General features: G+C 39.3%; 2 protein-coding genes across 2 annotated transcripts; both read right to left on the reverse strand.

The window, feature by feature from the left end:
* Positions 1–2,506: 2,506 nt before the first annotated feature.
* On the reverse strand, positions 2,507–2,845 carry LOC143624839 (uncharacterized). Its single transcript, XM_077095344.1, has one exon. It carries the CDS (start codon positions 2,843–2,845, stop codon positions 2,507–2,509), a length of 339 nt encoding a protein of 112 aa, XP_076951459.1.
* Positions 2,846–3,336: 491 nt separating this feature from the next.
* On the reverse strand, positions 3,337–3,963 carry LOC143624840 (uncharacterized). The gene has a single exon (XM_077095345.1). It carries the CDS (start codon positions 3,961–3,963, stop codon positions 3,337–3,339), a length of 627 nt encoding a protein of 208 aa, XP_076951460.1.
* Between the last annotated feature and the right edge of the window lie 17,960 nt (positions 3,964–21,923).

Here is a 21,923-nt window from a genome sequence, read left to right on the forward strand (position 1 = left end):
AAGCGCACAACTACGATCCTTCTGTTGGCATGTTTGCCGTACTATACAAGATGACTTACCGTGAAGGCTGGTACGGTTTTGCCACCACTGGCAAAGGATCTAATGGTTTTGAATTTTTTCGCAGCATTCATGGGTGGAAGTCAAAATTCTCCTAGATCTGGGAAGATATTATCCCGTTTACAATGACTCACCGGAAGCTGCAGGATAAACAACCGAAAGTCTTTGCTTCCGAATACGAAGGTCATGCTTGGTTTCTTACTCTGACCAAGACTCCGACACCCATGCGTCCTATCCATGAAGGGGCGATGGTGCATGCCAAGATGAGTCGTTTGTGGCCATTCCCCACCTTGGAATCTTATTATCAGAATTCCGATGGGAGTATGTTTTTACTTGTAATATTCCGGGTTCTCAGTTTACTTTCTTTAACGTTCTTCAATTGCAGGTGAAGGTACGATCCTCTCCACTCTTGTGGATAAGATGAGAGGCATGATGGTGCGCCGCCCTATTACCCCGCATGATGTACCATATTTGGAGCGCTTGTTGTCTCCGAGGCGATGTACGCGCAAGGTGAGGAGTTTGTCAAAAAATGTGAAGGTATTCTTCAACCTCGACCTATAACTGCCGTTGCTTCGAGCGGAGTGATAGTACTTCTTTCATCCAGCGAGGAGTCGTCACTCTGTGAAGAAGGATTATCAAGTGGTGCTATTAACCCTTCGCATTCGACTGTAGGTTTGACCCGCAAGCTAGATTTGAAGGCGACCACCGATCCATCAACACGTGAGGAAGGTGATCTTCAATCTATTAAGGGCAAACCTCAGGTTGTGGAAGCGGGTACTTCAAAAGCTGCTGGGAAGCGAAAAACACAACCTTCCGATGTTGTCCCTTCCAAGAAGAAGAAGAAGAAGAAGGAGGAGGCTAAGGTTCCAGACTTGGGTGCTCGCCTCCGGGAGCTTTCCGCCCAAGATGTTTCCAAGAGTATGTTTCGAACCCTTATTATATTTAGACTTGTCGCTTATTGATAGCATAAAAAGTTTTATGTTGGAAATTTTCAGGTCTCAAGAGTTCAGCTGCTACAAAACTTCCGACTCCACCAACCTCACCATTAAACACTGTTCAAGATCCGATCAATTTATCGGACACTTCTCCTATCAAGGAGAAAGAGGTTGGTCCCCACATCTCCACCCCATCACGTGTATTCCTTCCGGAATCAAGGTGGGGTTAGTGTGTTCAAATATGGGGGGTAGGCCTCCTCATCTCAAGTGGAGGAAGATACTGCTCCAGATAATCCTCGGTGGTGAATATCTCCAGGAGAGTCTTCCTCCTGCCGAGAGGGAACGACAACGTTGCTGCGTCCGCAAAGAGCTTTTAGATTCCAACTCTTATCATATGGCGAACACTATTTCTACCAATCAAGAAATACGACGTGATTGGTTGGCTAGGAACGATGAGTTGGAAGAAACTGAGCTTAAGTTGCTTGACGCCAAAAAAGAAGCTCTTAAGGCGCTGACTGAAGCTCAGGACAGTCATCGGGCCATGGAGGCGGAGAGAACCGGACGCCTTGTCGCTGAAGAAGCCAAGGCTGTTCTTCAAAAACAGCTGGATGAACAAGCGGAGCTGATAAAGACCCTTCAGGCTGACTCAGCGACCAAGGACAAACGTTTATCCGACCTTAATGCCAAGAATCGGGACCAAGTTCTGGAATGTGCTGGTCATAAGATGGATCTCATCCGGGCTGAGGCGGATAAGAAGTGGCTTCTGACGACAGCGATTCCCAAGGTATCAAGTCTTTTTGTTGAAATAATCAATTCGGATGTGTATGTGTTCACACGCGTTTATTTGACTTAACAGGTTATCACGGACGTTCGGAACAGTGAGGATCTTGGGAATTGTGTTGCAGTGCTCCTTCGTGATTCCGAGCAAGCAGGTCGACAAATGGGCTTTGAAGAGGGATATAAGTTTGGTTCTGAGGGCCGGGTTCCGGAGGAGTATGTCCTGACCGGCAAGAACACTGCTGCTATCCTTATTGAGAAAACCACGGATTATGATACTCTGAAGCTTTCTCTTTCCGACCATATATCGGAGCTCGCGGATAAGGAGGATGCCATAGAACAACTAAAGGAGCTATTAGAACTTGATGAGGAAGAGGAAGAAGAAGAGGAAGACAATAATACTGCGGAAGACGAAAATGTCGCCCCGTAGACGTACATATATTCTTTTATTTGTAAAATTTTCTACTTTTGTAATAACTTTTGATCAATAATAAGAAGTCTTGTTTTATGTACTATAATATAAGTGTCTTCTCTGGAACTTCGTTTTTGTCAATAAAAGATTACAACTCATCAAAATAACATGGAACTAACTCGACATTTTTCATACATTGGGCATAAGCCTTCTTACAATAAAGGAAATTGCATAACTTTCTAGTCTATGTGGGGACGTAGGCCAAAATAAAATAGTAAATAAAAGTGCTACATATAACATTTTTTAACTGTGCTGTGTTCCAAGTTCAAGGAATTTCAGTCCCGTCCAACTTTTCCAACTTGTAGGCACCTTCAGATAACACTTGTTTAATTTTATAAGGTCCTTCCCAAGTTGGGGACAACATGCCCGGAGGTTCCTGACCGGACTCCTCATTATTGCGGAAGACAAAGTCTCTTGCATCAAATCCACATGTCTGGACCCGCGAGTTGTAATACTTCTGAAGCTGTCGCTTGTAATTGTGCTCGCGGATTGACGCTAATTCTCTTCTTTCCTCAAGTAAATCGAGATTCATCTTGAGTTCGTAATCATTATTATCAATTAACAGAACCCTCGCGGATGGAATCCCGATTTCTTCCGGGATCATGGCTTCGGTGCCATAGGTTAGACTGAACGGCGTCTCCGAGTTGCTAGAGTTCTTTTGGGTGCGAAAAGCCTAGAGTACATGGGGCAATTCGTCAACCCAACCTGTCTGTTTAGTACCCAACCTTGCCTTAATCCCTTCCTTGATAGTTCGGTTAGTCCTTTCGACCTGACCATTTTCCTGCCGGTGAGCTACAGATGTGAAAACTTGAGTGACTTGGAGTTCTTTCAACCATTCCTGTAGTCCGCTATCAGAAAATTGGGTTCCATTGTCACTTACCAATTCTTGTGGGAGACCAAACCGGCAAATGATAAATTCCCAAAGGAACTTTTTCACGCTTGAAGCTGTTATTGATGCAACCGGTTTAGCTTCCACCCACTTGGTGAAGTAATCAATGGCCACTTTCAAGAATTTGACTCGTCCCGGGGCTTCTGGGAAAGGTCCCATGATATCAATAGCCGATTTTTGGAAGGTCTAGGCAGATGTTACCGGAATCAGTTAGTTCTTGGACGCAGGGTGTTTGGAGCATGGCGCTGGCGTGAATCGCACTTTCTGATTTCTTGCACAGCGTCCAAATGCATACCCGGCCAGTAGTACCCTGCGTTCATGATTTTTGCAACTTTCATTCTTGGTCCCGCGTGTAACCCGCAAATGCCTTCGTGAATTTCTCGAATCAAGTAATTTGCGTCTTCTGCGTCTACACAACGTAGCAGCAGACCAAGGAATGATCTCCGGTATAAAATGCCATCGGTCAATTGGTAATTTAGAGCTTTATGCTTAATCTTCCGAGCCTCAGCCTTTCCTGCTGGAAGTGCTCCGGAAGATAAGTAAGCTCTAATGGGTGTAATCCAAGACTCAACACCAGTTTGAATTGCCAGGACTTGGTTTTGTGGAACGGATGGATGGTCTAGAACTTCTACACTAATATCTTTGACGAAATGTTCAAAATTCGTCGAAGCTAGCTTGCTCATCGCGTCCGCCAACTTGTTCTCGCTCCTCTTAATGTGAACAACATCGAAAGAGGAAAATTGGCGAATCAAGACCTTTGCTTGCGACAAATAAGAAGCCACGACATCGTTTTTGGCTTCATATGTTCCATTTATTTTTCCCGCAATTAGCATGGAATCCACCCGTGCTTCAAAATGTTTTACCCCAAGCTTTTTCGCTATCCGCAGTCCTGCCAGGAAGGCTTCATATTCCGCCTCATGTTGGTACTTTTGAAGTCCAACTTGATGGCGTATGTGAATTCATGCCCCTCAGGGTTGACTAGCCTTAAGCCTGCACCTGACCCTTCGCTGCTTGAAGCTCCGTCCGTGAACAATGACCAAACTTGCCCTTGTTCTGGAGGTTCTTGGGGTTGTTGTTCAATTAAACATTCTTGTTCTTTGTGTTGCGGGACTTCCGTGACGAAGTCCGCCAGCACTTGCCCTTTGATTGTCGGTCTTGGTTTATATTCTATCGAATGTTCACCCAATTCGATAGCCCACTTTACCAGTCGCCCGGACAGTTCGGGATTGCTTAACATGTTCTTGAGTTTGTATCCGGTTAACACATTGATGGGATGACCCTGGAAATATCTCCGGAGCCGACGTGCTACGTATACTAATGCCAAGACCAACTTTTACAACATTGAATATCTTGTTTCTGGGTCTGACAGTGTTCTACTGACGTAATAGATTGGAGTTTGAACATTTTTTCTGTCTATCAATAAGACAGCCCCCACGACAATGTCGGATGCCGACAAATATAGTGTTAATGGTTCACCCGCGTGAGGAGCAGTTAACGTCGGAAATTCCATTAAACACTTCTTGACCTCTTGGAAGGCTTGTTCGGCTTCTGGAGTCCATCTGAATTTTGCCTTTTAGAGGCAGTTCCTCAATGTTGAGATGAACGGGTAAGATTTAGTAGCGTGGTTCGCCAGAAACCTATTTAATGCTACTAATCTGCCGTTAAGTGTTTGAACTTGCTTGATGGATGCGGGGGATGGCATACGTGCTATCGCTTGAACCTTGTCTGGTTTAGCCTTGAAACCCATGCCTGTAACGATTACCCCGATGAACTTTCCTTCCTCCATCCCGAAGGAACATTTTGCTGGGTTGAGTTTCATGTTAATTCTTCTCAACGTTTCAAAAGTTTCCTCTATGTCCCTTAACATTTGGTCTTCTTCGATGCTTTTTATCACTAAATCATCCATATAAACTTCGAGATTTCGACTTATCTGACCTTTGAAGGCCTGATCCATCAGTCGTTGGTATGTGGCCCCCGCATTCTTTAACCTAAAAGGCATCATTCTGTAACAAAATGTTCCTTGATCAGTGCGGAACGCTGTCTTGTCCTCGTCACCAGCTGCCATATGAATCTGGTGATACCCTTTGTAGGCATCGAGGAAACATTTGAATTTGAATGGGGCTACAACATCTACCTTCAAGTCGATCTCTGGAAGTGGGTAACAATCTTTCGAACATGCTTTGTTTAGATCTTTATAATCTATGCACATCCTCCATGTTCGGTTGCTTTTTGGAACAATCACTGGGTTGGCCACCCACGTTTGGTACTTGATTTCTCGTATAATCCCAACGTGAAGAAGATCTTGTACCTGTTCATTCATGGCCTTCGTTTGTTCCGGGCCCATATTTCGCTTCTTTTGCACAATTGGGGCGATTAATGTATTCACCTTTAACTTGTGTTCTGAAATGCCTCGCGGGACACCGGTCATGCCCGCGGGCTGCCATGCGAAAATGTCAATGTTCTTGGTCAATAATTGCTTCAAAAAGGTTCGGACGATTTCAGAAACGGCTGGACCAATTACTACGGTTTGATCGGGAAATTTCTTGTTAAGAATCCATTTCTCTGGTTCCGTTCTTTGATTTTCTTTGAAATTTTACTTGGTCTCGAACTTTCGGTCGTGAAGCAATGTCGATTGACATGAATTATTGCTACACTAGTGGGGGTCGGAACCCCTACTGCTCCGTGAGCTGTGGACGGATGAGCATTGAAATCACGGATTGCCTCTCGTCTGAGAATGATATCATGCTTGGAAGTTGTCACAACTTCCAAATTTCAGGTTAAATTCATTAACTAAACACAGTTAAACCTTGTTGGCTATGCCTGTAAACTCAGTTAGTTCTGTTAACTATGTTAACGAACTCTTGTACATGTGGTGTCATGTATATGAACTCTTGTATATGTGGTGTCATGTATATGAACTCTTGTACATGTGGTGTTATGTATGCGTACATTTAAGTTAATGTGTCGTTAATGACTTAAACAAGAATAAGTGGCTAATTATAACTGGAATAATAAACTCGTCATGCATGTTATAATAAACGTGGTATGTGTCATGTACTGTGTATGATAAGTATAATGTGTTATACGGTCAATATGTTATATTATAGTTGTTACATGATTATGTGATTTGTAAGAAAGCTAGGTGATTAAACAAGTTACATTATATGTCATGTTACATGTTGGTTATTTAATGAAACCTTAGATTATAATACATAGGAAATGTTTTATAAAATGTGTAACATGTCACATATGGATTAATAAAAATAACCTAAGGTATTATTTCATTAAAAAAATAATAAACGATTTTTAATAACAAAGTGGTCACAAACTATTGCTTTTCCAAAGCTTTTCTCTTTCCCTTTCTCTCTTGCCTTGGCCGTGAACCACACACCCACACAAACACTCTCACTTTGTTTTGCAAACACTCTCTTTCAATCTCATTTCCATACCCAAAAGGTTTGGTGATTATTGGGAAGAAAGGGGAGTAAGGATTGTGATCAAACAAGTGAGTAGGTTATTATGTTTTATATTATAAATATGAACCTTGTATCCAAATGATTTGAATCATAGAAAGGGGATGATCAAAGTTTGATGAGTCAAAAGGATTGTATGTGTTTTGGTCTAGAAGTTTGATTCTTTTATAAGTATATTTGTTTTTCTTATAAAATTAAATGGATACTAGAAACACATGAAATTGATTGTGTAAGAATGATCTTTGATGATTTAAGAATCATAAGGATGTAAAATTCATAACTTTTGTGAATTGTGGTTTGATCTGCTTGCTGGCAGACTTTGTGTCTTAGATTGTATGGTGAATAACTTGATGATACGTTTGTGTTTCTGGTCGATTTTTGATTCTATGAACATGTATTTTGAATCTAGTTTTCAGAAAGTCTAGAATTTTAATTTTTGGACTTTGTTTGAATACTTTTTATTAATTTATATAATCGGGTTGCAAACCTGATTTAGATGTAAAGTTTCTGAGTTGTGTTATAAATTGCATAACTTGATGTTAAAAATAGATATGTATATGATTCCACTTCTGGAATGTTTTAAATTGATGTAGGAATCTAATCCAATTGGTCTTGCATCAATTGGACAAATATATAATTTTTGACAAATATTTGTGTACTGCTGTGTTGAAATAGAGATAAAAATTAGATGGATGTAGTGTGTGAATATTCTGCATGTAAAAATTATATGTTATACCTAATACTTGTGAGTATATGTGTGATTTATTTGGTATTAATTTCAAGTTTTGGTTGATGAGAAAAAAATCGGTTTTGGATGATTGAAACTGGTTAAGGATGATCAATATATTGATTAGTTAAAATAGTTGTAAATTGTAATATATTGATTGTGGTAAATTGAATTTTGACTTTATGGGTCAACTTAGAACTAATTGACAGTCTTACTTATGAAACGTTGAAAGTAATAGACTTAGTCATAGAATTGCATGATAAATGACTAAGTGCACATTACTTGATTATTGTTAAAGTTGCGACTAGGAACATAATGTAAACATTCTAAGTCTAACGAATTGGTCAAGAGTCATCAACGAGTCGTGGGTCAACATTTTGGTCAAAGGTCAACATTTTGGTCAAAGATCAACATTTTGGTCAAAGCTCAACATTTTGGTCAATGGTCAACAAAACTCAGTTTTTGGTCTTCGGTCATCGAGACTTGGACTTTTTAGTCAACGGTCAACAACTTGGACCTTTTGGTCAAAAGTCAAACGAAAAGTCAAACTTTGGTCAAAGTCAACAAAAGTAAAACTTTGGTCAAAGTCAACAAAAAGTCAAACTTTGGTCAAACTTCAAATAAACAAGGGAATTGTTTGGATACTAAGGGTTCTAGGAATCGCTTAGCAAATACTTATAGTGCTTGTGTGATTTAGGCACTAGAACAACATTGACTTAAGCAATTGACTTTCAATTTGAACCGCATTCGAGGTGAGTTTCACTACCCCACTCTTTACTTACTTCTTTTGGGGGGAAAGCATGCAACATACAAACATTTTGGATAATTGTAGACTTTTTAATACCTCATGTGTACATTGTGAACTTATACTGAAGTCCCTTATGCACATTGGACCGTTAACAATTGTATATTGGTTGGGTAATGAAAGGTAGTACTACTAGGTTTGACAAACCCCCTCAGGGCTATCGGTTGAGGGAGTCGTCGGGCCTCTCATTTACTAGAAACACACTAGTCTTATATTAGACTCCGTGGGTGGCAACAAACTAACAAGTCAGCCTCGGTCACAATGGAACACACACTAATGTAACATGATTGCTAGCCTAATTAACTAGCGGTATTACTAATGCATACATTATCCGTACAATATATATGATTTACTACTTACACTGTTTACTCGCTAAATGGTTTGTTTGACAAACTTGTCTTAAACTCAAATTGTGAACTCACCAACCGTCGTGTTGACTCGTTTTAGCATGTCTTTCTCAGGTCACTGAGAGTGCAAGGATAGGAGTTGCATTCATGATCACCAATAGACATTGCATCATAAGTTGGAACCTTTTTATTTAATAATGTTATGGCTTGCGCATGTTTGGGCGTTTTAGACTATTTGGTTTTTCTTAGGGACGTTTCCCATTATGTTACGCTTCCGCATATTAAAACATTAAGACTTTAACTCTGAATGGTTTTCCCAAATATGGGACAATAAAGTTTATCTAAAATATTTATATGTCGTTTGTTGTAACTTATGATTGAGATCCTGGTTTGTCACGTGCCTCGTGGTAAAACCCCGCATGTGGAAAATGAGGGTGTGACAGAAGTTGCTGGTAGAACTAAAAATTCGACATCCTCAGTTCTTGAGTGAACCCCGTCACTGAGTGTGACCGGCAATGTAATGACACCACGCGGGTGCATTATTTCCCCACCAAACCTAGAAACAGGTGCACCAATAGGTCTTAATCTTTCTTTATCATCTTCCTCAAGCTGTTCGAAGCACTATTCGTACATAATGTCGGATGTACTACCAGTGTCGAAGAACACATACTGCGACCGATAGTGTCCGAATAGAACAGTGATTATCATATGATTATTATTGCACGCTCCTCCTCTGATATGTGAAAAAATAACTGGCTCATTTTTCCACTCCTCATCCGCAAACTCTTTCCTCTTACCCCTGATCTGCTGACCTGTCTGGATCATGTGAACGTTCAAATCCTTGATTTGCCTTTTGGCCGGGCCTTGGTTATATTTTGTGGAAGGTTAGCCAGGCCCTGGATGTACACCTTTGACCAAATGATCTAACTTCCCGTTCTTTACAGCTGCTTCTATTTCATTCCTTAGGGCAACACACTCGTTTGTATTGTGCCCTATATCGTTGTGGTATGTGCAGTGTTTTTTATTATCGAGGAATGATTTCCTCGGTAACGGTTGAGGTTTGCGGAAGGTCAGATTCTTAGTTGTGAGGATTTTTGAAGGAGTTTTTGACAACTGAGTCCAACTACTGTTGGAAGATCGTGCTGGAAAGTTACGCTTGTTCTTGTTGCCAATCAATGATCTTGCATCGAATAGTTTGGACATTTCTGCACTTGGCTGAAGTCTTGACCATATTGGCCATTTAGCTTATCTGTATGGTCTCGGGATCTGGAATTCGACCCTTGGCAACTATTTCTGGCTACTGGACCCCAATGTTTTTTCGGTTCTTGCGTACAACTTAGCTGCCGTCATGATTTCATCCCAGGACTCGGGCATTCCGTCTTTTCCAGTTAGCGTGCGAATCAAGATGTCACAATGGACATTTTTACGGAATGCTCCTCTCAGCATGTCTTCACTAAACCCTCTGATGTTAAGGCTCTCGTTATTAAAACGAGTAATGAAGTCCTCAATGGATTCATTATTTCGCCTTTCAATATCCAGTATTTCCGAAGGATCACGTGTATGCTTTCTTTGTTGGCTAAAGTGTTAAGAAAATTTCTCTACGAAATCTTTCCAACTTTTAATCTGTCCACATGGTAATTTCTCAAACTACTCTCGCGCCGCCCCGGTGAATGTTAGTGCAAACATGTGGCACCAATATGGAAGATTCCATCCAATGACTCCTCCAACTGCTTCAAACCTTAACAGATGATCACTAGGATCAGTCATTCCATTATATGTTCCAACTGATGTTGGAATCTTTGCGTTAATCGGGAATGGAGCTGTCGCGATGCTCGAGATAAATTTTGATTTTTCGGCGAAATATTCCGGGCGATATGGTTTGGAGAAGTTATATTCAGCATTACTGTGATATTCCGCATGGCGAATAGCTGGTCGCGGATAGCTGGTCCCTCCGTATGAAGGGAGACGACTATCCCCGCTGTAGTAACTACCTTCCGGATGATAAGTTGAGTCGTATCCGTCCAGTTCGTCCTCACAAGATGGTACCCTCATATCTATGCGAGGACGAGGACGTAACCTCCGGATCTCATTTGCATTCTGTTCCGGTGGTTGACTATATTGGATGTGGCTTCCCCTTATGCGGGAGAGACAGATCTCCTAGGAGGCTCATCGTACGCCGGGGTACGGCTATGAAAACGCTCATTTCGGACCCGACGTTCATACTCTGCTTTCAAACTGTCTTGTTGAACACGAAGCCATTCGTCCGGAGACAAAAGTCCTTCGGCTCTGAGGCTATGATGGTGAGCTCTTCTTGGGTTAGAATTACCGGAATCTTCTTCCAAACCTAACTTCGATTGAGTTCGGTGGATTTCTCTTGTAATTCGTTCTAGATTCCTCAAATTAGAACCTCCTGAAGCTGTGACGTGCCCCAAGTCAGTAGTTGGTGTAACTACATTTCCGGTGTCTGCTGGATTAACACCTTCTTGTTGAGCAAACAACCCCCGAGCCGTCGAACCACCCAAGGAAAAATTTCCCGGGTTGACGGTGTCAGTTCTTGCCACAGTAGTCGAAATTCTAGCAAACACGGACGTTGTTCCTTCACGTGTTTCAAGGTTGGGACCATGTGAAGATTGTGCTGAATTCTCAGTCGGCCCTTTAGGTAACTAATTCATATCGTAAAGAGGACGGAAAAAGTTTTTTATTGTTCTAACAAAGACAATGAAGAAACACGTGAAGGAACAACGTGTCCTAGATCCAATGAGTTAACAGGGTAGGATACGGTTAGCTGCTGATACGATATGAACACAATTCCCCAGAGTCCAATGACGTGAACCTGCAAAACCGACACCGTGAGCTCGTTACGGGAAGGACAAGAGGGGGGGGCTTCCTGTAACCACCCTCCGGCGTGAGAATAAGTACTGTTATGTAGAAGATAAGCACTTAAGTAAATTGAGAAAGTACCGTGGGAGTGAATGAATACCTCATGATGATCGAGAGGGTATTTATAGCCGAAGGGTGTGGGGAAGTGATTGGGCCAGCTGTCCCTTTAGAAGATGCTTTTGTAACCGTCTGGACACGTGTCCTCATATGATAGGTTCAACCTACACGTTGCATATGCATGTATAACAATCTGGACACGTGTCTCTCTAACATTGGTTAACGGGGTAATATTGGCCATGTGCATGGTTATAACAACCTTGCTAGGTGTCATTAGTTGATTGGCCAAGTGATCACGTATTGCTCAAGAAATCATCTTTAATAAACCTTCTAGAAGGTAATTAGTTGATAACAGCTGTCCCGGGGCATTACCTCGTGGTCATTTACGCGGAAGGATATTCCTTCTTGCGGATGACTTTTGAAGGTGCCAGGATGCTTCAGCATGTGCCATGAGGGTGTTTCTTCCTCAAACGATTTATGAGGATGGTTCATATGTCCCGCAGGTGTCTTGTGACGTGCTCTTGGTTGACCCGCGAGTGTTACTTAGGGGTATTCGGGTCTTTTTAGTACCCTACCTCTATACATGCAATGACGCAAATCCATTTTTAAAACATAAAAGTTTGTTAAGAAACACTCACGAGAGTTATTTGTACATTGTTAGTTAACCAATAGGGTCAGTTAAATTGTGGATTTTGATTGTAATGTGTTAGAAATATTAAAATAATCATTTCCCAATTTGAAATTGCAACATCCAAGATACAGCTATAGGACCATTGGAACTAAATCAAAGGGATTCTCTTTTGCCTTATTATTTTATTTTTCTTTATTTAGAGTCAACTCTTTGTCATCTATTTATTGTATTTTTTTTTTCATTGTAAAAATACCAAACTACAATCAATAAAATATAAATGGTTCCACTGAAAACATGGTTATCAAAGCATTGTATACGACCTTAGGATCAACAGACTCGAAATACCGACTCATCACTTACCTCGTTTCAATCCTCGTTCTGTCCAGCGACCATGGATGATACAACCATTAACAACGAAACAATCCCTCTCAAAACCGGCCTTAATACTCAAAATCAAACCCATAAACATAATATCTCAAATAATTTGAAAATAAATGTCAAGCTAAAGAGCCTATTTATTCAAAACAGTGTTGCTGCATGTTTGAATGCCAAAGGGTCTAGGGTTTCGGTCAAGGAAACACACAGATCAAAAGAGCTCGAATGTCAGTTTATAATCTCGAATGGAATGGGGGAGAACCGGTACTGCTAGAAAAGCAGTTGTCACTGTCGACATAATAGAATCCACCGCGAACGAAAGTAACCCAAATGAAATTGGAAGAGGCAGCGGAGGATTTTGAGGTATAGCATCGGCTGGAGATAAAGCCGGTGATCCAAATACTTGCAGCAGAGGTAATAGGGTTGAGAGATTACTCTCAAACCCTTGCATTACGTCTATTCAAAAAAACAAGAATTGCAATACTTGTTTTATTAATCCTTATAATTGTAATACATGTCATGTTGAGAATATTATAACAAATCGGTTACTATTTATACTGGCTAAAATGTTAAAAATAAAAGTTTACAAGATTCTTTTCTCTACAAAAATAACTCAAATATATTTAGGGGAGAAGTTACTATGGACGAGACATATGATTTTTCAAATAAATCACGGATCTTTTATTGTGGTGCTACCAACACCATGACCTTTGAACAATCCGACATAATTAGAACGACAATGCCCAAAATTAACCACATAAAAACCGCCAATGGGGGATAATTCTTGTTAAGGGAGCAGGAACTAAGGAAATATCACCCACTTTAAAACATCCAAGTTGTCTCTACGTCCATTATCTATCACATAAATTATTATCCATTAGTCATGTGACAAAAGAATTAAATTGCTCGGTATTAATGCACCCAACAATTTGTATCTTACAAGATATCAGGAAGGAAATGATCAGTGGGCGTGGCACTGAACGCTAAAGGTTGTACTATGTGGACTAAGTGACTCGACATGGGACTGTGATGCTGGTTCATGGACCCACAAATAGGGAAGCTTGGTGATGGTATAGGAGATTAGGACACCCTTCTATCGTTTATTTAAATATTTTATTTACAAGTTTTTCTCTTCCAATTCTACATTAAGTTGTGAAACTTTTGTCATGGGTAAAACTTTCAAACAAAATAACACAAGAGTTAATTTACCTTTCTCCCTTATTCATTTGGACGTATGGGGGGCGACAAATGTTGATGGGGGAAAACCATCATTTTTTTTTCTTTTTGTTGATGATTGCACTCGTATGACATGGATTTTCTTTCTAAAACATAAATATGAAGTTTTTGATAAATTCACTATTTCATGCCATGATACAAATACTATTTAAAACCAACATCCAAATCTTGTGATCCGATAATGGTGGGGAATTCATAAATTATTCAATGAAACATTAAAAAAAAGGAATAATTCACCAAACATCAAACTCACACTTCTGAACAAATGGCACTGTTGAACCAAAAAAATTGCATTCTCTTAGAAATAACATGTGCCCTCTTGATTGAATATCAAGTGCCAAATTCCTTCGGGCTCGAAGCTCTCTCTACTGCCACATATGTTATCAGTCGGCTACCAACAAAAGCTCTTGTCTTAAAAACCCTACTTCACATCCTTTTCATAATTTACCAAGTTGACACCTACTCTTACATGGCAAACCCCGAATATTTGGGTGTTCTTTCTTTGTCCACATACCCAAAGCCAACAAAATTCAAACTCGACCCACGTGCTAAAAAATGTGTATTTTTTTGGCTACAGTGTCAACCAAAAAGGGTATCACTGCTATAGTGCAAAAGGTCGTCGTGTCCATACTACCATAAACTGTTACTTCCTTCAAACCGAATTTTTATACTTCCCAACACAGTGGTGAGGGGGAGAAAAAGTATGACACACTGAGTTGGTAAAAGTGGGTTCCAAAATGGGTCTCATCCTCCAAAGAAATTAATCAAAGTACCCAAAATGAGTCATCAACTTCACAACAACATGATATACCAACAATTAGAGTTATAGACACCAATCAGCTCGACCTGGCACCTAAGAGTAATTCTTAAACATATGAATATATAAAAATGAAGAATCTAATGAAAATCATGAAAATATTGATGTATCTGACAACCATGAGATATAATTAAAACAAACAGTGCGGGTGGAACAAGAAGAAACAAGACAAGATAACGAAAAACCAATACTAGAAGAAACAAGCCAAGAAGAATTGACGAGGAAATATGATCTTCCGCTAAGATTTAATAAAGGAATTACAGCAAACCGCTACTCTCCAGATAAACAATCTAAATCTTCTAGGTATCCCATAGCAAACCTAGCCATTAGGATCTTATCCAGCGAAGCCAAGGATTTTTCCATTTCTCTTTATACAAAAAAAATCCAAGTTTTATGGAATAAGCCCTAGAGTCAAAGAATTGGAGGGATTTAATGGATACGAAAAAGAACGCATTAATGAAAACAACAAATGGGAAAAATGCAATCTTCATCAAGGAAAAAAAAACAGTGGAATGTTGTTGGGTCTTTACAATCAAACACAAATCCAATGGAGCTATTGAAAGATATAAAGCATTGTAAGTTGTTAAAGGCCACACCCAGACATATGGGGTTGACTACTCAGAAACGTTCTCTCTAGTAGACAAAATTAACACAATTAGACTACTCTTTTCAGTCGTTACAAATGAAGGATGACCTCTTCATCAATTTGATGTTAAGATTGCATTTCTTCATGGTGAATTAGAAGAAGAGGTTTATATGGAAGAACCACCCTGGGTTCACAAAAGGTTTTAAGGAAAAAGAAGTATGTCGATTGAAATAACCTGTCTATGGGGTCAAACAATCTTCTCAGAATTGGTTTGGCAGATTAACTCTAGTAATGAGGAAATATGGATATCAACAAAGCAACTGTGATGATAAATGATTTCTTATACGAAGAGGTAAACTTGTGACTTGTTTAATTATATATGTCCGACATGATCATTACAGGATATGATGAAGACGAAATGAGAAACTTGAAGGGAACCTGTTCACAGAATTTGAAATCAAAGACTTGAGAAGACATGAGTACTTTCTTAGGATTGAGGTACTAAGGTCTAAACATGGGATCTTTATATGCTAGAAGAAATACATTATCGACCTTTGACCTTCTTTCCGAGACAGGAATGATTGATTGCAAGCCATTAGACACCCCAATGAGAGTCAATCATAAGATCCATACGTAAAAGGAAGCAAAATTGGCAGAAAAAGAAAGATACCCGCGCTTGGTAGGTAAACTGATATACCTCGCACATACTCAACCAAATATTGCAAATGAAGTTGGAATCCTAAACAAATTCATGCACTAGCCTCATGTTTCCAAAATGGAGGCATTAATGCACATTATCAGATATCTCAAAGGCGTAATAGGTCATGGAGTTCTCTTTCGACAATTGTATACTAAGGCAGACTAGGCAGGATATAAAGATGACAGGAGAACAACATTAGGATATCTAGTTGATGGAAACCTGGTTACATGGAGAAGCAAAAAACAAAATGTAATAGCACTATCTAGTGCCGAAGCTGAATTCCGAGGCATTGCACGAGGTGTATGCCTGGCTTTCCTCTCACCACCATAGCAAGAAGTGCCAGAATTACGCGTTAACTCAACAAACCACACCTCAAACTCAACCTAAGCTTGCACCACCACTCAAGAAACTCTATAAGGGACCCATCCGTTTTGTAACTTTTGTCGACATCATCACCCCTCCAATGCCGCTTGCCGCCAATGCACCCATTGCAACCGTTTTGGGCACCTTAGCACCACTTTTCGTGAGACTGCTATTGTGCCAACTCCTCCTCAGTAGTTTGCTCAACCTAACCCATGCCCTAAACCGTATGCTCATCCCATTAACTAGATGTGAGCTTGCTGTAATTGTGATTACCCTAACCAATTTCGCAACGCGTGTCTATGACTCTCAAATAGGAACACACTTCAGCTTGCTCCAGCTCCGCTATACCAGGTTCATACATACCAAACCAAGCAAGCTTACCAGCCACAGGTTCCATCATTGTTGCTATCCAAGCTCAAGTTCAGCCACATCCCACCATTTTAGCTCCTGCACCGCAAGATGGTCAAACCGTTCCAGCTACCCAAGGTCCTTAAAATAATTGTGGGCGTGCTTTCATGATTAACGCCAATCAAGCTCAGCAAAGCGACGATGTGGTGATTTGTACATTCCTTGTAAATGACCACTTTGCAACCATTTTATTTGATATTGGTGCCGATATGAGCTTTGTGTCTTTTGAATTTGAACCTTTACTTGCTAAACCCTGATCTAAGCTTAAAAACTCGTACTCTGTTGAGTTAGCTAATGGCAAATCTGTAACAATTGATTCGGTTATTCAAAATTGCAAGTTAGATTTAACCGGCCACAAGTTCTCAATTGATCTCATTCCTATGCAATTAGGAAGTTTTGACATCATAGTAGACATGGAATGGTTATCTTTTTAACGTGATGAAATTGTTTGCTTCGAGAAGTTCATTGTATTCTGCTTGCCGATGATTAAATTCTTCGTGTGCCTGGTGAAAAACCTTATCCCTCGAGCCTAAATTTTATCACTTGCTTTCAAGCCCAAACGTACTTACGCAAGAAGTATGTAGGACTCGTAGCTCATGTAGTGGAAAATAAAGAACAAAAAATTAAGGACATTCCTGTTCTTCGCGAGTACCTGAAGTGTTTCCCGATGATGTTTCTAGTCTTCCTCCTACTCGTGAAGTTGAATTTTGAATCGATCTCTTGCCTGATGCAACCCTGATTGCGAGGGCTCCCTACCATCTTGCTGCCTCCGACATACAGGAATTTACTAATCACCTCCTTTCGGACAAAGGTTTCATTCTCCCTAGTTCATCCCCATGGGGCACACCCATTCTTTTCGTCAAGAATAAAGATAGATCCTTCCTTATGTGCATCGATTAGCGGGTGCTCAACAAGCTCACAGTCAAGAATCGTTATCCTTTACCTCATATTGACGATCTTTTTGATCAACTCCAAGGAGCTTCATGCTTCTTAAAGATTGATCTTCGTTTGGGTTATCATCAACTACGCGTGCATGAAGATGACATACCCAAAACCGCTTTTCGGACTCGTTATGGACATTACGAATTTAGGGTTATGCCTGTTGGGCTAACTAATGCACCCGCGGTGCTTATGGACCTCATGAACCGCGTATACAAACCTTACTTAGATAAGTTCGTAATTGTTTTTATTGACGAAATTCTTATTTATTCCAAGTCCAAAGCTGAGCACTAGAAACATCTTCATTCCGTCCTTGATCTCTTAAGGAAGGAACAGCTTTACGCTAAGTTCTCAAAGTGCGAGTTCTGGTTGAAAGAAATTATGTTCTAATGGCATATAATATACAAAAATGGTATCCATGTTGACCCAGCCAAAATCGAAGCCATTAATAATTGGAAAACTCCACCCACTCCTACCAAAATTCGTTCATTTCTTGGTCTTGTGGGTTACTATCGTCGCTTCATTCTTAATTTTTCCAAGATCGCTTTGCCCCTAACCACTTTAACTCACAAGAATAAACCTTATAAATGGGGACCAAAGTAATATGAAGCTTTTCAAACTCTAAAGTACATGCTTTGCGATGCACCGATCGTTGCAATCCCAGAGGGCAATGAGGATTTTGTTATCTATTGTGATGCTTCCAACCAAGGCCTTGGTTGTGTTCTTTTGCAATGAGATAAAGTTATCGCTTACGCCTCACAAAAACTTATGGTTAATGAAAGTAATTATACAACCCAGTGATGCACGATCTTGAACTCGGTACCGTTATACTTGCGTTGAAGATTTGGAGACATTACCTCTATGGTACTAAGTGTGCGGTATTCACCGACCATAAAAGTCTTCAACATATTTTTGAGCAAAAAGATGTAAACATGCGACAACGACGATGGGCCGAACTACTTAACGACCACGACTACGAAATTTGTTACCACCCTAGTAAAGAAAATGTTGTAACCGACGCCTTTAGTCGAAAGACCCATGCGAAATCGATTCTTCTTCTTAGAGTGACCGTTCAAACCGAAATCCATCTTCGTATATTTGAAGCCCAACGTGTCTCTGTCACCAAGGATAATATGTACGATGAAATGTCCTGTGGTGAAGAGAATCAACTTGAAACTAAGTGAGATGGTTTGTTGTATCACCTCAATCGTTTGTGGGTTCCTAGTCGTGACGATCTTCGCACATTCATCATGGATGATGCTTATAAGTCTTGTTATTCCATTCACCCCGGTGCAGGTAAGATGTATTTTGATCTACGGTCCACATTTTGGTGGCCCGGTATGAAGAAAGACATCACGTTATATGTGGGAAAATGCGTTACTTGAGCTAAAGTTAAGGACGAGCACCAACGATCATCTGGTTTGCTCGTACAACCACACATCCTTGTTTGGAAATGGGAGGATATCTCTATGTATTTTATGTTAAAACCTCCGACCACTCGAAACCGTCACTACGGTATATGGGTTATAGTTGAATTTTTGACTAAATCTGCTCATTTTATTCCGATTAACAAAAAGTTTTTGTTTGATTTGCTTACTCAGATTTATGTTCAGCGTATCGTTTTTCGTCATGGTATACCTTTGCGTATCATATCCGATCATGCCAATCATTTTTCTTCTCATTCCTGGTCATCGCTTCAAACTGCTTTGGGAACTCGATTGGATCTTAGCACCGCCTATCATCCACAAACCGATGGACAATCATAGCACACAATTCAAACTCTCAAAGACATGTTTTGGTCACGTGTCATGGATTTCAGTGGAAATTGGGATTCTCATCTTCACTTGATTGAGTTCTCGTACAATAATAGTTTTCATTAGAGTATCGGGAATGTCGTTCTCCTATCTCTTGGAATGAAATTGGTACCCAAATCACCAGTTCAGAACTAGTTCAAGAGACTACAGATTTAATTGCTCAAATCCGACAAAATCTCTTAACCGCTCCTAGCTGTCAAAAGAGTTACGCTGATAACCGATGACGACCTCTTGATTTTAATGTTGGTGACCGTGTCCTTCTCAAGGTATCCTATTGGAAAGGTGTTGTTCGTTTTGGCAAGAAAGGCAAATTATCTCCTCGTTTCGTTGGACCTTTCAAGATTCTTGCACGTGTTGGTAGTGTTGCTTACACACTCGAACTTCCTCAAGAGATTTCTAACGTCCATCCGACGTTTCATGTTTCAAATCTGATGAAATGTCTTGCTGATGGAAACCTCCATGTACCACTCAACGAAGTGCGCATTAATGAAAGAGTGCACTTCGACGAGAAACCGGTGGAAATCATGGATCGCAAAGACAAGGAAACTAAGCGTAGCCGTATACCTTAAGTAAAGGTTCGTTGGGATTCCAAACGTGGCGCTGAATTCATTTGGAAAAGAGAAGATCAAATGTGAACAAAGTACCCTCATCTTTTTGTTACAAATTCTTCTACTTTATTTCAGGACGAAATTCTCAAAAGTAGAGAATCTTGTGACATTTGTCAATTTTTCATATTCGTATTTGTATTTGTATTCGTTAAACCGACCCGTTTAGTCGTTTCAGTGTATTTTTTTTGTGGTTTATCAAGTTATATCAATTTCTGTGATTTAAAGTTCGTATCCGTTTACATTCTATTCGTATTTTTCAATTAACGAATCTCCTAGCCATAAAAGTTATTTAAGTAATCAAGTTTCAAACTATTCGGGTATAAAACGTAAACAATCTAAAGATATTAAAGATATAACAAGTTTTAATCAAGTATGTATAATTATAAAGTTCAAGGGTTAAAGAGTAAATAAAGTTTAAAAAACAAATTATAAAAACATTTAAAGTTCAAGGGCCAAAGTGTAAATTATTTAGTATAATAATAGCAATTATAATCAATACCCAGCCCCCCCGGGTCATCCCCGAATGTCATTTTTCTGGCAACTCCTCCGACGAACAGAAACGGCGCCGATGATAACCAAAAGACACGACTAAACCCTCGTTCGATACGTTAAATTATCCTAGACAACATCTCCACTAATACTAAACATTATTACGTGATTTATTTCGTCATTCACAACCCCATAACCGGTAATTAATCTCAACCGATCGGATTATAATCAACACTCTAATAACTCGTATTAAACATCAAACGATTCAATTGAACACGTAAATATGACCCTAATCGTCATCTAAACCTCCTATAAACATAATATTACGCAAACAAACTCTCTGATATTTTCAAATTGTTAATCCAAGTTTTATTCCGGCCAAGCTTCATTTACTATCAATCCACACTAAATCACGTAAGTAAAATATGAATTTTCATTGTTTTCAAGCGTCTAACAAAACCCTTAACATAGATCAATCAAACATGGAACGGATTAAGAGAATTGAATCCTAGGGTTTATGGAGAAGGTGATGAACTTGGAGTTATTACATTTATATTTTCTGTTTTTGATCTTATAACACAAAAGCAGCCTGGTCCAGTGGTTGTGTACACTTGTTGTGGCCATGGAGACCCGTTTTTGGACCCGGGTCACTGCACCGTATTTATATTTTTTGTAAATCATATTTATTAATTATAACAAACCATACATATTTTTATAAATGGTTTTAAATCAAATAAAATTATTTTTTAATTACTTAAAAATCAGTTTAAGATTTGTAGTAGCATTTTTATCCAAAAACCAAGCTTTTGCAAACCCGAGACATTCGTTAAAACTTGTAATATATATATATATATATATATATATATATATATATATATATATATATATATATATATATATATATAGGGGTGAGTTATAATAAAAAAAAATAGTTTTCTAGGAAGAGTAAGAATAAATCTAGGCCATTGGATCTATGATCTAGTGGTTGAGATTGGTAGTTTTTAAAATACCAAATAGTTTCCTAGGTTAAGTATTTATGCTACATAGTTTCCTAACTTTAAATTTTGTGTCATTCTTACTTTTCCTCTCTCTCTCTCTTTATATATATATATATATATATATTTATATTTATATTGTAACCTTGTATAATCTAAAACCGTCAACCGTTTATACTAAAATGTACTGGTAATGATAAAATCCCATTAGCATTATCATATTCAAATTTAATATTCATCTTATAAGTAATATTATAATAATAAAACGTTAAAATTCGTTCGACTTAAATATTAATATACCTTAAAAATGTGTAAAGTATATATAAATAATAACGTATAAACCTTAAAACTGACATGTTATTTCCATTAATTAGTTAGTAATTTTCGTATTCTTATTATTTTAGCTCGTGAGATTCGATCTTTTGGTTTCATATAACGTGCTTTCCGTTTCATTTTCAAGTTGTCATTCGAATTTAAAAGTGAGTTTCTCACACCCCTTTTTACACATTTACTTTTGGGGGTAGCATACATATCCTACAAAAA

The sequence above is a fragment of the Bidens hawaiensis genome, unplaced genomic scaffold, assembly GCF_021521415.1.
Source record: "Bidens hawaiensis isolate Kalapana, Puna unplaced genomic scaffold, B.hawaiensis_p1.1 tig00003983_1, whole genome shotgun sequence".
Taxonomy (NCBI): domain Eukaryota; kingdom Viridiplantae; phylum Streptophyta; class Magnoliopsida; order Asterales; family Asteraceae; genus Bidens; species Bidens hawaiensis.

Coding starts and splice junctions, on each gene's coding strand:
- LOC143624839 (XM_077095344.1), bottom strand. CDS start 2,845: ATGATCCCGGAAGAAATCGGGATTCCATCCGCGAGGGTTCTGTTAATT.
- LOC143624840 (XM_077095345.1), bottom strand. CDS start 3,963: ATGCTAATTGCGGGAAAAATAAATGGAACATATGAAGCCAAAAACGAT.